The following is a 15613-nucleotide window of genomic DNA, read 5'->3' on the forward strand; positions in this document are numbered from 1 at the left end:
TATACAAGTACGGTATAGTTTTTCATTTTTTTTTTACCATTAGTTCATTTTATTTATTTATTTTACTTTGATACCAAGGGAGGAAATATGCTCAAATTTGGCCCGATTGTCAGCATGTGTGCGGTTGTAAAAAAGTATAGTGGACCTTTCGCCTCCCATCCAAAAGTATTCTACCTCAGCCACTTGTCTACACTGCGAGCCGGCGGCAGTGAAAGGGCACCCGGAGTGAATCACCTGTGAAAAATGACTTGTCCTCACTCGGTGGGGAGATAGCCGGGTGTATCCACGGGAACCTTGTCACTTCCCATGTGCTCTCAATGAATCTCGGCCGCTTGCTGATCCAAGCCTTTAACCCGTTCGCTGCGGTGAAACAAGGGCCCGTGCATTGACTGCATGCAGGGAGATTGCTTCTTCCAGGGGCCCATGACATCATCAACCGGGAGCCAGAGTGTTGATAAGTGCTTACAAGACGGCTTCTGGGAGAAGAGTGGAATGTCTGTATTCAACGATGCTCGCGAATGCGCTCGTGAAGTGTATTTGACATGTTCTTGAAATGAAATGAGGCTATGCTGCTCATACTTCCTTCTTTCATTTTTTTTATTTCACACCCCAGATGATCCATATCACAGAGTAAAACACAATTTAAAAGAAAAATGTTTCCAAAACTGCATATGGGGTTACTCTATGGAAAACAATGGGAATTTGGTATAAATGAACGGCTCATCGTATCTGTATTTTTTTGCCCCAATACTCCATATCAAGTTTGTGAATATAGCGGGACATTTATAACGCAACCCAATCTAAGAGCCGCATATTGTTCAGAAAAGCTGCCCACAGGGTTTTCACAGACAATATAATAATCGCCGTGGTCATGATTGCTCAGAACCAAGAGTCTTCTTGTTTAATGCAGCAAGTCTATTAAATCGGACAATTCCCTCTCAATATTAAAGTCCCCTTTCACTGCTAATAGCGCCATTTCCATTCCCGACTGTTTGCTTTACCCCGCGAGGCCTCATCGTACATGCTTCTGAGGCCTACGTGTGACTTCCATTACAAACGTAGTAATTGTCGTCGTGCGTGGACATACCAAGGTAATGTTAAAATGGTCCATTTGGCACGATGAGCGATTACAGACAGCCATGTTTTTACAGCTTTAATGATTTCTTAGATCCATGTAACAAAGAGTCCCTATGACAATGTTCATGGGATCAAAAATTTCCCCAAAAAGTTATGATGGCGTTACAAGTAATCTATGACAAAATGAAAAGTTTCTGCTGCTCATGATCTTGGTCTTACGGGAAAAGCCACATGGAAACTGTAAAATATTTTTTATCATACCACGTTTAGCCAATAAGAAGCAAAGTGGAAGAAAGTCAACTGGCTGGATGACTATGGAAAAAATAATCATTTTCATTGAGACTGAAATCACGATTAATGAAACGATTAAAGCTGCTCAGGAAATTGAATTTTTAGTCGCAGAGGGCGGGAAATTGTAAACTATTGGCGAGAGGCTTGCAGGAGTACCCCAGCTAAAATGTTAATCTGCTAATTAGAAGACGTTTGAGTTGTAAATGGTCAAATAAAGATTTTTTGGGGGAAATTTCTACATCAGCTTTAATACTACTAAGAAAGTTGCGTTTGAACTCTAGTTAGATTTTAAAAAAATTTTACAGATTGAGAAGAATTTGTGCCTTTGACTAGTGTGTACGTTTTTCCCTAGTATTTGCGTGTAAATATTTGTTATTTGAAGGAATATCACTCCCGAAGTCAATGCTAATTTTCTGTGAGCATTTCAGTGGGATATTACATTGACAGTTAGCACAAGCGCTAGCAATGTTTTAAAAAACGAAGCACATTTAAATTAACTAAACCATGCGTGTAATTATTTTTGTTGTGTCTTTAGCTTTACAGTAAACTCCAACAAGCGTGTCACTAAACAGCTTACAGGGCGCTCAGGGACTACAGAATCACATACGCCAAATGCTTGCTACGCAGGCAACCCGGTGCATTCAGGGTACGTTCACAACTTGTTTTTTCCTCAAGTATATTGTTTCAAAGATCAAGAGAAGTCAAAATAAAAATCACGGTTGAGCTTTATAACTTATTCATCTCGATCGAGTCAACAAGTGGCATCCATCTATTTTCTCTTGCCCTTGTCAAACCCCAGTCACGATAGAGCTCAGCATCCACACTTTGCCAGTATTTTGTGTCATGCGACATTCAGACAACGTTAATGTTTCTGCTAGAGAATGTGCACACTTTTGACAAGGCTTACAGGTGAAAAGCGAGCACGTGGGATGTGACATCAACCTTGAGAGAGAGAGAGAGAGAGAGAGAGCGTGACAGCTCAGTGTGAATTCAAAACGCGTCAATGCCTGTAATGCCGCCGATACAAGGTTAGATTTGAAAAAAAAAAAAAAAGTATTGAAAAGCTAACACAAATCCCTTTGCCTTGTTTTCTCTTCCCTGCGCGACCTCACTTGCCGCCTTCTTCCTTTTCATCTTGCAGGAATTCAGCGTGAAGCTTGCGGAGCCAAGCGGGCCCACGGGCTTTGACACATAACGAATCCCCGCCCAGGGGGACAGTGAAGATTCAAACTAGCGATTCCAGCGGACGTCTTAAGAGATTCCAGAGCGTAGAAGAGGGAGCTGAAGGACGTCATCTTCTACCTTTTGTTCTTCCCGATGCCCTGAGTGCAGGATCTCCCATAGACGAGTCTATTTGGACGATGGAGTGAGGGAGTGGAGTGGACGAGAGCGGGATTACGGCTCTGCGGAAGAGCCCGGCTCATATTGGACATTAAGCGACTGTCTGCGTGAGAGAAAACATGAGAGGAATCCTTTCCTGTGCCAGCTGCTTGGAGAGCAATTAACCTTCTGGCCAGCGCGAGCGACTACCTGGCTTGTATTTTCCTGATTGCGGCACTTTGCTTGCACGAGCTGCGGTCATGTTTCACCCGCCGCCTTGCAGGCCGGACGGGACCGGCTGCCAGCGACACGGCGTGGTTCTCCTCCTGCTGCTTCTCGACAGCTCCCTCAAGGCTGCGCAGGCCGCCAAACCCAAAGGCCCGGGTCACACCCACCTGAACTCCATCCGCATCGACGGGGATATCTCCTTAGGCGGGCTGTTCCCGGTCCATGCCAGGGGCCACGAGGGCAAGCCCTGCGGGGAGCTGAAGAAGGAGAAGGGGATTCACCGTCTGGAAGCCATGCTCTTCGCCTTGGACCGCATCAACAACGATAACAACCTGCTGCCCAACATCACGCTCGGCGCCCGGATCTTGGACACTTGCTCCCGGGACACGCACGCCTTAGAGCAGTCGCTCACTTTCGTGCAGGCGCTGATCGAGAAGGACGGGACGGACGTTAAGTGTCTGGGCGGCGGGGCGCCCATCATCACCAAACCTGAGAGGGTGGTGGGCGTCATCGGAGCCTCGTCCAGTTCCGTCTCCATCATGGTGGCGAACATACTGAGGCTCTTCAAGGTAAGGACGGATGCCAGAACGTCTGCTCGTGTTTTTTTTCCGAGTTGCTTTGTTGGTGTGGCCAAGAAAACTCACAAGGATGTGAATGAAGTTGAATGAGTTTTGGTTGATGTGTTTAGCTTTGGTGTGATCTACAAGATACATGAATTGACTTTCGGTCATGATCTGGATCTTATATCAAAGAAGCACAAAAAGTTTCGGATATTCGTCTTTCTGGTGAAATTTCCTTATCATTACTGCGCTGCCATTTTATTGTATTAAAAAAATCAAAAAATATTTAGGAGTAATTACTAATTTACCTCCGCGGCCGTCAATGTACATCTTTCGTGTCGCTGGGACCCGCGGGGTTGCGCCGCTGGACTTCCGTAGCAACTCCCATTCAGCGCGGAGGCATTTGGCTTTGAATACAAGCTAGACCACCATAGTGAAAAAAAAAAAAAACTATAATACAGAGGAGACTTTACAGCTATATTCTAAGAAGCTGACAAAGAGTCTGACAAATCACGATGAGTGGTCGCTGGATCGCTCGGCAGTTTCGGACAGCAACTCCGAACAAGACCAGCCCACCCGCGCTAAAAGGAGCAGTGGCGACGCAGCTCAAGGTATAGTAAAAGCTTATAGTAAAAAATAGGCTCCGAGATGTGATGGAGTCATGATGTTTATGGCAGTACAGGCCTAATAATCGAAATTAATACAACCGCCGTCTTCCTCAGAAAAGCAAGAGAGGGGCGTTATTAGCTACTCAAAAAAAGTAATAACCATATAAGGCGATTACGTGAGTGCGAGAGCACAAGCCGTCAAAATGACGGCTCTGGGAGATCTAGTAGAATTCTAGTAGTGATAATGTTAATTTTTTTTAACGCGCTAATAATAATTTAACAATCCTATAATTCTATTTAAAAATAAAAAAATGATGGATACACAATGTTTCTGCTTATATTTTATATTGCTTCATTAATCTTCTGCAACAATATTCTATGGGAATATTAACAATAAAAAAACTCCAAATGTGTCCAGGTGTGTTCTCATCGAATTTTGCAAGTATTTATGTCACTCAAATATCTCCTATTAATCCATATTGATACATTTTGAGCTGCATCAAGTACTGGTCTGCCACTGCCAACTACAACGGCTATCAGAATGAAAAAAAATAAAATAAAAGAATGGAAAAAAAAGAATGGAAAAAAAGAATGAAAAAAAAAGAATGAAAAAAAAAAGAATGAAAAAAAAAAGATCGTCTTTGATTTGCTATATGGTGACTTGTGCCACATATTTGGTGTGTCACTCAGGAATATGTAATTTGTGGAGGGTCCTTAACACAGACAGTCGATAACAACTGTTATTTGCATATAGCCTACCGTACATTTGAAGTGACAATAGATGTTTTGATAGTTTCTAAAATGTTCCTACACAGACTATAGGTGAAATATAGTCGCTAGAATAGGACTGTGTAACAGAATGTTCGGTGAATATTGAAAATCCGGCAAACTTTTACCTGCTCGCGTCAAGTAATAGTGATGCCTCTGCAACATGAGTTGTTTTGTCAATGGTACAATGAGCGTTCGCTGAACTTGCCGAGGGTGTTGCTCAGTTTTACTTCCAGTATCATTTTTTTTAGTGGTAGTCGTGCTCGTGAATTTGCTGAAAAGCTGAAAAGCTGTGACTGAATTACGATGACATTTTGTGTGTAGCTGCGACCCACTGACAAAAAAAAACACCGCTTTTAGCTATGATCTGGATCTAATACTGTAGATCCGACTCAACACGTGTGAGCAAATTACGTTGACATTTGGTGTGTCGCTTAAGTATGACCTACAGCTAAAAAAGGATTAACTTTTGAGCTTATATCAAAAGGTAAACCTCGACAGTCGTGACTTGCCTTCAATGTGTGTGTAGCTTCGGTATGACTAAAAAATGATGATTACCTTCGAGTCGTGACTGCAACTTCATCAACACAGAATTTGGTTGCAGTTTTCATTGATCAAAAGTTGTGACTCGATTCTGATGAAATTTGTCTCGTTGAACGCTGATCCCGGAAAATAGCTTACCTTCAAATCATGATCCCATAAAAGACTATTAGAATTTGACGTGTAGCTTTGGTAAGGACCAAGCACATATTTATCAAATAGAATTTAAAATGTCAGAGAATCGTGAATTCTGGCATTGATTCAACTTTGTGTTGTTTTCTCTTGGGGGACATTTTCAGCTTTGTCAGTGTCAATTTCTGGCACACTCTCATGTCGCGTGTTTGCTCTTCTGTATTCTTTGATACGAGAAGCAGCCCTTTTTGATTGATTCTTTGATTTATGTTTGCTCTTGCGACAAAGAAAAATACAGAGCAAGAAAACAAGAGAATCATGATAAGGGTTTGCGTGATGTGTGCTGCAACGCAGTGGACACAATTCATAAGTTCAGATGGCGAGAGTGAGCGGGGGGGCATCCCTTGGTAAATCGGATCACTCTGACTTTGCCCACAAGGAATTGGTTGCTAAGCAGTGAGAAAGAAGGATTGCCTGTCACAGTAGCCAAGCGCTTAATATGTTACTATTGGCTTTCATTGCCACCCGCTGCGGCCTTTCTTCCAAGTTGACTTGTTTCGATGTGCTTAGGCTATAGACAAACAACGCTCTGTTCATGCAAGGCTTTCTTTCCCTTGTCCTTATAAGCGAGTTCTCACGTACATTAAGTAGGATTTGACACAAAAAAGTAAAGCACTTATATACTGAGCCGATTTGTCACATGAGTAGTTGTTTACAAAAGCAATGAAAAGAGCACGCTAGCTATTGTGAAAACATGGAAGCTTTGCTGCGTATGACAAAGTAGAATGTCCTGAATATGTTGAGGGTACAATGAAATCTCATGACGAGCAAGACATTCTGGGGTGGAGTGTGCTGCCCAGTGTTGGAAACATTGCTTTTTTTTTTTAAGCGGTAGAATTTTGTTAAAATTTATGCCGGCTTTTTTGACAACGGTTTACAGTGTTTAAAAAAAAAAAAAAAGATTTATAAAGGGAGTTAATGTGAGCAAAATTGCCATTTTATAAAAAAAAAAAAGAAGTGGTATAAATCTCCCTCTCCCATTTGCAATAATTTAGAAACTACCGCATGGTGCATTTTTCAAAACTCTACATGTTATAACAATCTTTTGCTTTGTAGTATTTTTTTTTTATACTGAATACTTTTTCTTTGATATATAGTATCAAATCAAATACATCAAAAAAAGCCAAAAATGGAGCAAATACTACTCAGGGGTTATTAAAACCAGTGATTTTTAGCACCGCTATTCCTGCATATAATCATGAGCAGCCTAGTTTGACTTTTTTCCCGGCCTCTTTGTTGCTTAAAATCGTACTGTATGCGAAAGTAATGCCTGCGATAATTCAAACAAAAGATTATTACTCCTTCAACTTCAAAAGCGAGTGCCACCATGTTCGTTGTCTCTTTGAGCTACTTCTCGCCTGGAAAAATGATAAATAGTCACCTTTATAACACATAAGTTAAATCTACGAGTGTTTTCCCACAGTAAAAGAACTCAGCCGGCTGTTTATGACAAGCTCCTTGATACATCACCGCATGTATCCATTGTTAGGATGCTGCTTCTCGGACTCGGGTTTTTTCCTTGATGAAAGTGATTACAGCAACAGTCGATGGCGCGTTATCTTGATTTAGCCTCCGTTTGAGAAATGAGCTGCTGATTTCATCGTTGCGTGTCAGTCGGCGGGTTCATGAGTGTTGTGAGCAGAAGAACATGCTGCGTACGTGTAACAAGGCAAGAGAGCACATGATTCAGATAATTAAATGTGGATTATTGTAGGATAACTTGTTGATATGTCGTGTCTCTGTTTGATTGTTTCCTGCCAAGGGACTAACAGAAGTAAATTAGCTGCCGCCCGATCAGATATTACACATTACAACATAAGCCAAAGATAATGACAATCAAACAAACAAAAAAAAATTAATAACAATTTGACAAAAAAATAAAGCTGACCAAATATGATGATGTAAGTATAGAGCGCGAGTACTTTTGCCACCTCTGGACATGATAAATCCAAATAACGGCAATCCCGCCATGGACTGATGGCTTCTTTGCACTCGTAGAACGAGAAAACAAGTCACACATTTCCCTAAAGTCAACTTAGATGTTGGTCAAACCAATCATCACTTTTTAATCCCCCCCCCCCAAACTCTCGCTGAGGGAAATCATAGCCAGTACGCTGATTGCTCAATAAAATTGGCTGAATGATCATTAGGTGCGGCCCTGGAATACACAAGCCGGCGAGGTTTTATGACCAACCCATGCTCAGCATGTACCAAACCACTGGCCAGTTTCATTTGATGATATGGAGGAAACTTTCGCCCATCTACCATTTACCAAGATTTGTTCGAGAAAAGGGGCCTTTTGTATTTGTTTGATTGTCAACGTGGTCCCCAAAAAAAATGGTTTGAGTCTTTGCAATTGTTTGCAAAATTTTACAAAGCCTGATGAAAACTGAAAAAAAATCACTAAGTTCGCAAACATTCATCGCTCAGTGAGATACCAGCTTTATCAACATTTGTAAAAAAATAATAATAATAAAATGAAAAAGGCCAGTGCCGATACTTGACATTTTGACGAGAATCAGTCCGGCCGATCGTCAATCTATCCCTCGTAATATTACAACCAATAAATCAAAGTTACACGAACCAGGTCATGAATTTAGGAGGAGACTGTTGGGAGAATAAATTATAAAAGCTAAATTAATATTTTACAAATTTAGAGGGAAACACTATAATTTTACTGCTAAAAGACTTTGGGCTCTGGTTTGATGACTGCCGTAAGTCATCGCAGCTCCTGAGCAGTCGCTCATTTTGACTGGTGGCTGAAATTTAATTCATTTAAATTGCTGATCCTTGGGGTTTTTCCACATAAACATTCCACCGACATGTCAATAAGACATGTAAGTACTGTTTTAAAACATGGGGGGAAAAAGCACAACACGTCGTCTTCAACAGTACATGCAGAAGAAATATGTCATAAAGTGCAGCTTTTCTTTTGTCTGACAAGCCACCGCGACTACATCCTGCTTTTCAAACCACGTTTTTTTTCCCTTTGGTTTTCAGCGTCAGAACATCACGTTTCGCCACGCGCTCATACAGGTAATGAGCATCCTCCATCCCACTCGCTCGCTCGCTCGTGAAAGCACGCTACTCATTCTCTCCTCATTAATGCGCGTTAGCAGCTTCCTTGCATATTTAATTGGCATTTCTCTGATCTCGCACATCTCTTTCTACTCATTGCGGCGCATTAGCATTCCTCTCGACTCTGTGTGTTTCCGCATTTTTTGGAGACTACGTGGCTGCACTCGGATGGCGGGGTCAGAGGAACGCTGTGTTAGCGCCACCTGTTTACATACAACAAAATTCAGCGCAGCTTCGCTTACCTTTTGGCTTTGACATGATACTTGTAGTGTAGTGTAGCTCCCTTAGTCATGGGCAGGAGAAACTCGGTATGGGCGTGGTTGTTATGTAAGTAAGCTAAATTGTGACATGATAATATATATATATTTTTTTCTTTTTTCTTTTAGCTTCTAAAAAAAAGAAAGAAAAAAAAAAGAAAAGAAAAAAGGAAAAAAAAAGAAAAAAAAAGTGACATGATAATATGTCAGAAGTGAAAATGCCTCCCTCACAGACACGTTTTCAGAATTAGGCAGACAAAAGACATAGCAGGTGGTTTTAATTTATAGGTAAGGCAGGTCACTCCAGAGGCACAACTATTTTTGATACAAGAGCTTAAAAGATACATTTGTTATAATATAACCCCTTTACGATTTCTGTTGGCTTACACTTCTTATCAGAAGCTAACTATGTTAGCAACGACTAATTTGCGCATCCAACAAAGCTCAATGCGGAACTGCTTAACTTTAATTTTGACATGAGAGTAGATGTGTCCGTCTGTATGTTAGTGTTTCAGACTTGAAAGTGGCTCTGGATCTTCAGCCAGCCGAGCTGACCAAGTCATGGGTTGAAAACATGGGTGTGTGGGAGGGGGGGGGGGGGGGGTGCTTATTATGTGAAATAGTCCCACAACAGTGCAGGTGGGCTTTCTTGCAGGCACATTTTCAGAAGTACAATAAATAAATATATATAAGATCTATGTTTAATTTCACACTTGAGGGGTGGGCGGCCACTCCGGAGACCCAGCTGTTTGTGTACAAGCACTTAAAAAGTCAATTTTCCCAAATATGCCCTATTTAATACCACCAAGCAGTATGGTCGGCTTCAGTTGAGCGGTCGACACAGAATTAGGGAGAGAGAGTGAGCAAGTGAACAAAAGAGAGAGAGAGAGAGAGAGGGAATGAAAGAGAGGGAGAAGTTTGTGAACGTGATGTAAAGCAGGTTTGTCACCGTATGGATTAAGCAGTAAAGCGTTAATGAGGGAGTGCAATGCGGTCATTTAGGTCGGGTCTCACGCACGCACATATAAGTGTTAGTTGCCTCTACCGGACCTCCCGATGGGCCCGGACGGAGCGCACTCATCAAATTCAGACGCCATTTGCCGCATGAGCTCCCATGCAAAGACAAGAAGAAGCGCTTTCAATGGCGGGACACCAACGCGCCGATGAGACTCGGCGGACGCGGGCCATGTGCCGGGTTGGCTGTTTCCCAGCTGGGCTTTCGTCTCCATCAAACACGGCAGGTTCCCTCTCGCCATTGTAGTATTGTCAAGAGTCCGTCGTTACCGTGCGGCTCCTCAGAAATGATGCCGGCTTTTGCGAAAGCTCCAACATTAGTGCAAGCAGGCACGTTTAGCCCAAGCATGCAACATTCATTCTCAAATTGTGGCGTAACTCGCTCTAGCAGTTCCATAAAGCGAAAGCGGTGATAATAAATGTTGGGGAATACGGGCAAATTGTAGCTCGCCAACAATGGGTGAGAAGCAGAACTAGCTTTTCAGTTTCACTTCTGATGGTACATACAAGGATACGTCATCTAAACCTGATGACACCAAGATACCATAAAGTCAAACTTTCATTGTGTTGCCTTGGCAGAAAAACAGCAAATAAATGACATTTTCAGTGAACAACGAAGGACGGACTCAAAAGAAAAATCCGCAAAATTTGGGAACAAATTTGTCTCTATTTTTATGCTATTTTTCTCCATATCTCTGTGGCCCTAATACTCCTCGGCAGGCCTGAAATAGCGGACGAGGCACCCCGAGGCCTCAGTGAAATAAGAGCAATTGAGAGGAGGAAGCGTCGAAGAAGAGCGTTTATCACGCAAGAGCACACAAGCGTTTCCACATCTCACTCTTTTCTCTTCTCGCCCCCGACGTTCACACTGGAGACGGAGATGTCGTTGACCTGCAGAGCGTTTGTTCACGCTCCGCGTTGAGTCCACCTTGAAAACCTCCGTGGCGTCTCACGTTCGTACCAAAGGGAGTCGTGACAGCGTCTTTCTGTTTTGCTCGTCAACAAACATTCTTTTCCTGGAGGTGAGCGCCATTTGCTCCGTCGAAACCTCCTCTCCTGACTTCATTTACGCCCATGTCAACAGTTCAGCACTTTTGCTTTGGTTTGTTGGTTGAGGGAAAACAACTACAGCAATAAGAGGATAAAAATGTGGTTCAACGATTCAACCCGACAACAAACAAAAGGCACATATTTTTCTGCTAAAAAATAAGCAATATGCTTGTATTAGATGGAAAATAAAGGGTGTGCATTTGTAAAAATGTGATTAATAATTTGAAATGTTTTTTTTATATATAATTACAATTGAGATTTTTATGAGAATTTTACTAGAAGAAAATTAATGTTTTACAAGAAAATACATTTTAAGAGAATGCAATTACATTTTTAGTTAAAAAAATCACGTGTTAAGCTTACTAGAAAAAAAATGTAATTGTTGTTTTTACTCATTATATTGCATTTTTTTTTTTAAAAGACAAGTCTTAATTTTACAAAAAAAAGTCAGTTGCAAGAAATAATTCTTAATTAAATGTTTTGAGACAAAAGTCTTAATTTTACAAAAATAAAGCAATCGTTTATAAGAACAAAATACAATTTTACAGGAATTAAGTTGTGTTTTTATGAGAAAATAAGCAGATCCTAACAGAATGATGTTTTAAGATTACAAAAAAATCGAAATAATAGCAAAATTAAGTCATACAAGAAATAGGATTCAGACTTAATTTTACTTAGAAAAGGGGAACACTATATTTTAGGAACATACAGGATTCTGAATATAACAAGAAAAATGAATATTTGGGATACGGGAAAAAGTCTGAATGATACTAAAAAAAAGTAAGAATAAAATTCATCATTTCACAATTATTTTTTTGCACAAAAATCTGAAATTTACAAGAGTTAAGTAGTACCTTTACTATGAATGAAATGTTACAAAAAATTAAAAAAAATACGAAAGTAAAGATGTGATTTTTGTAAGAACAAGTTCTTACTATTTCATGAAAAAATCCCAATATTACAAAAAGGGCTTTGTATTAATTTCACAAGTATTAAAGGTATAATTTCAATCATTTTTCCCTTACAAAAACATTTTTAAAAAGCTGTGGCATTAAAAGGATAAAATCATAATTCTGAGAATAATATTGTCATTTTTCTAGCATGTTTTTTAAAATTAAATTTTTTACATTGATTCCAATTTGAAGCAACACTCCATTCCGTGTATTTTTCTTCCTTTCCTTACCCTTCAGAATTGTGCCACTTGAATATGAATGGCACCATTTGCAATGGCAACCAAAGTGACCGCAATTGAATGCCTGCAAAGAGACCAACCAGGTTTCATTTGAGTGTAGCGTGCAACCGATTTACCCTTACGTCGCTTGTTCGTTTGTTTGTCACCACTTCCGGTGCTGATCACGTCACGCGGGAAGGCTTAAGGAAGAAGAAGCGCTAAATGCTGGCAAGTCTGCAAGAACAAAGACGAAGAAATAAGCAGGGCGGATCAAGCACATCAAAGTTCATCCCGAACCTGAAGCGCAGCCTCAAAGGTGCGACAGACCTGTTCTCACGCCAACGCTGAGTGAAGCAACATTGCGGGAGCGGACACGCTACAGTTCAAGTGTGCCATTATTCAATTGGAGTCCCACTGTTCAACACAGGACTCATGCTCGGTTAGGCCTTACATTTAATAGTCATATTTGGTTAATGCTGCCTGCGGGGATTTATTATTATTATTTTTTAAATAGTACAGAATAATCAACATTCCACCAAAATGTGGTTATAATTAATTACATAGTCAACACCATCTTCATGAGGCTCATCAATAGCATTAGCTAGCATGCTAGCCTAAATAACGTGCTAGCGCAAATTGACATAACGTCAAACAAATACGTACATTAGTTTTTATATAAACAGTATTAAGTCATTAAATACATCTTTTTGGACGTTCTACACAATAATACATTAAAGGTTTTCAAATACAGACAAAAAGTGTAACTGCAAAATTTTACAAAGCAGCTTTAAGAAAATAGAACACTACTACTAGTACAAGGAGAAATAAAGAGAATCACGAAAGTCGTAATGTTATTCAAAATTAAAACAGCCATTTAAAATGTCAACGTCACATTTTAGTCGGCACAGCCCGTTGGATTAATTATTATTTTTTTAATGCTAATTGTGCCGACTTGAAGAGTGCAAGGAAGGACTGCTCCTGTTCTTAATTGCCTTCTCAACAGCTTGTTACGTGATTAAAGTCAAATTAATTTCCAGTGTTAACAACAGCAAGTGGATGCTATTTAATTAGCCTTGAAAAAAAAACAAAAAACAACAACAACTCTTTAAAGGTTATACAAAAACAAAACTGAATAAAACTAAGCCCGAGCATACAATTTCCCTTTCAGGATATTGACAAAATGGATTTGATGACAACAGCATCAGCGTCGTGTTTTTCGTGGCTTTATTATTATTACAATTGTTATTATTGCTTCATATTCCGCTTGTGTTATTTAGCTGGCAGACGAGCATGTTGATTCACGCGTTGGTGACCCATTTGTGTGGAAAAGATATATTGTGACAACACCCGAGGCCACGTGACAGACACTCTGCGCAAACAACTGGAAGAACATGTGACACGTATACATTCCGTTCATCCGCGTTTAGGACCTCGAGGGATTTTCTTTCACATGCAAATACGGGATTGTTTGTCTTGGGAGTTGTATTATTACAAGGATCTTATAATTCAACATATATGTTTTTGGTAATATTAAAATATTATATTTTTTTGTCACATTAAGAACTTAATATAAAAGGGAAAATGACGGCATTTCATATTTTTTTAATATATAATTTTATTTTGCAGAATTTGAAGGGGGAAGGGGGGGGGGCTGTTTTGATTGGCCGGCGGTCGGCTGTGTTCCCTCCCACAACGGCGCACAAAGATGCAAACACCCACTTAGCATGAGCAGGACACAAAAATAGGGACCTAGGGGTAAAAAAATGCTGAGTGAGTGTAATCACGGACTGTGAAAATTGGAAGTAAGCCTTGATTTACATCAGTATTCATCTGCCTTTTCTCAGCGTTACTTAAAAATGCCCGTTTGATTACATTTCGACTTAATGATTCTGCACGTCAATCAAACATCATTTTCCTTGTACCTGCAAACGTGACAAATATCCATCACCAATCCAAACGCAGACCTTCAACCATCTGTTGCTGTTCTTCACACGCCAGACACTAGAGAGCGTGCGTGGGAGGGTGGGTGCGTTTGCACACATATGGCCATGTATGTTTCCTCCAGTTTGTTGATTTAATTTGTTTTATTTGTTTACGGATTTGCCTGGAATTGAAACGTCGCGGTCCGCATGTAACGTAACATAAGGTACCGCCAAAGCAAACAAACCGTAGCTCGGAATGGCTGCATAATAAAGCTGCAATAAAGCGCATGCAGTCTCGAGAAAAGTGATTATTGCGTCTTCGTTCTCAATTCTATGTGGGACGAGATGTTGCTAGATCAACCCAACTCGTAAAGCAATGATGTGCTGTGAGTTCTTTGGACATTTGCACATCAATGTACTCAAACATGGAGTGATGTGTGAGGCTGCAGTAACATAAGCCCATTTGGGAAAATGATCAGTACAATTTTAAGATTTTTTTCCCACCTTTTTTCAGCAGTAATTCGATGAATCATGACTAGGGTTGCTATCAAATATTTTAGAATGAATTATTCGAGCAGTTATTCTGATTATGGATCTAATAATCGGATTTTAAAAAATCATTCTGCATTTGAGTTTTTTGTGATTTATTTTTTTAATGATTGCTAACTCTGGAGCAACCCCCTTCGCTCCCGGCTGTTTTACTGGATTTTAACCGAGTTTGCAAAACCCACAGAATACTGTGTTCTATTCTTCTAAAAACATGGAACCTGCCAAAAGAAAGATTGAAGTCTCTTCTTTCATCAGGAAAAAAAAAAAGTATCTGTTTCCGTTTTGCAGCAATTAGCAGTAAAATATAGCTATGTTTGATCAATATTCACATTCCTGGTGAAAACACTGACAAAAAGAGCTTGCTGCAACATGGCCCTGGTTGATCTCTTATACTCTGCTGTCACCTGCTGGCCGTTTTTTTGTAATTACTACCATTGCTTTAAGCCACATCTTCATATCAGAAGCCGCATCAAAGCCTTCTTTCTGTATGCTCTTGCATTAAAAAAAACAAATCTTTTTTTAAACATAGAAAGACGTTTTGGGGTTTGAACTTATTATTGTTGTTTATTTAGTATTGTTAAATGATTTTGCAAAACAAACAACAATTAAGCACGACCACACGAAAGGCAGTGATGCACAAGTTATTAATCCACTGAACTGACAATTTAACATTTTCATAAATTGATCATGATTCAGCTGCTGGTTTGGGCCATCACGTCAGAAAAAGGGCATCCGTGTTGATCATTGTTTTACAAAATGAAAGCAGTTGTTTTCATGGACACAGAAACAGAAGGGAGGCTTTAATACACCGCCGGGGAGGTTCAGTAAGGCCGCGGCCAACTTGTATTTGGAGAGGCGGCAAAACAATGAAGGAGCATTCGTAGTGGAACAGCTCCTCTGCTTGTAACCATGGCGATCTTTGGCATCCATTCGCTTTCGTCTATTGATTTGTTATCAAGGTAAAAGGTTGGATGTCGCTCACTGATGA

At 40.3% G+C, this 15613-nt stretch overlaps 1 protein-coding gene across 1 annotated transcript in view; it reads left to right on the forward strand.

Annotated features, from left to right (window-relative positions):
- Positions 1–15613, forward strand: part of LOC147167572 (metabotropic glutamate receptor 4-like) — a 140698-nt gene that overhangs the window by 25242 nt on the left and 99843 nt on the right. The window contains exon 2 of the mRNA XM_086088122.1: positions 2510–3485. Coding sequence (XP_085944248.1) covers positions 2949–3485 — 537 coding nt within the window. The 5' untranslated portion in view covers positions 2510–2948. The remainder of the gene's footprint in view (positions 1–2509; positions 3486–15613) is intronic.

Source organism: Leptonotus elevatus, chromosome 10, assembly GCF_054856555.1.
Source record: "Leptonotus elevatus isolate MCC_2025b chromosome 10, RoL_Lele_1.0, whole genome shotgun sequence".
In the NCBI taxonomy this organism is placed as follows: Eukaryota; Metazoa; Chordata; class Actinopteri; order Syngnathiformes; family Syngnathidae; genus Leptonotus; species Leptonotus elevatus.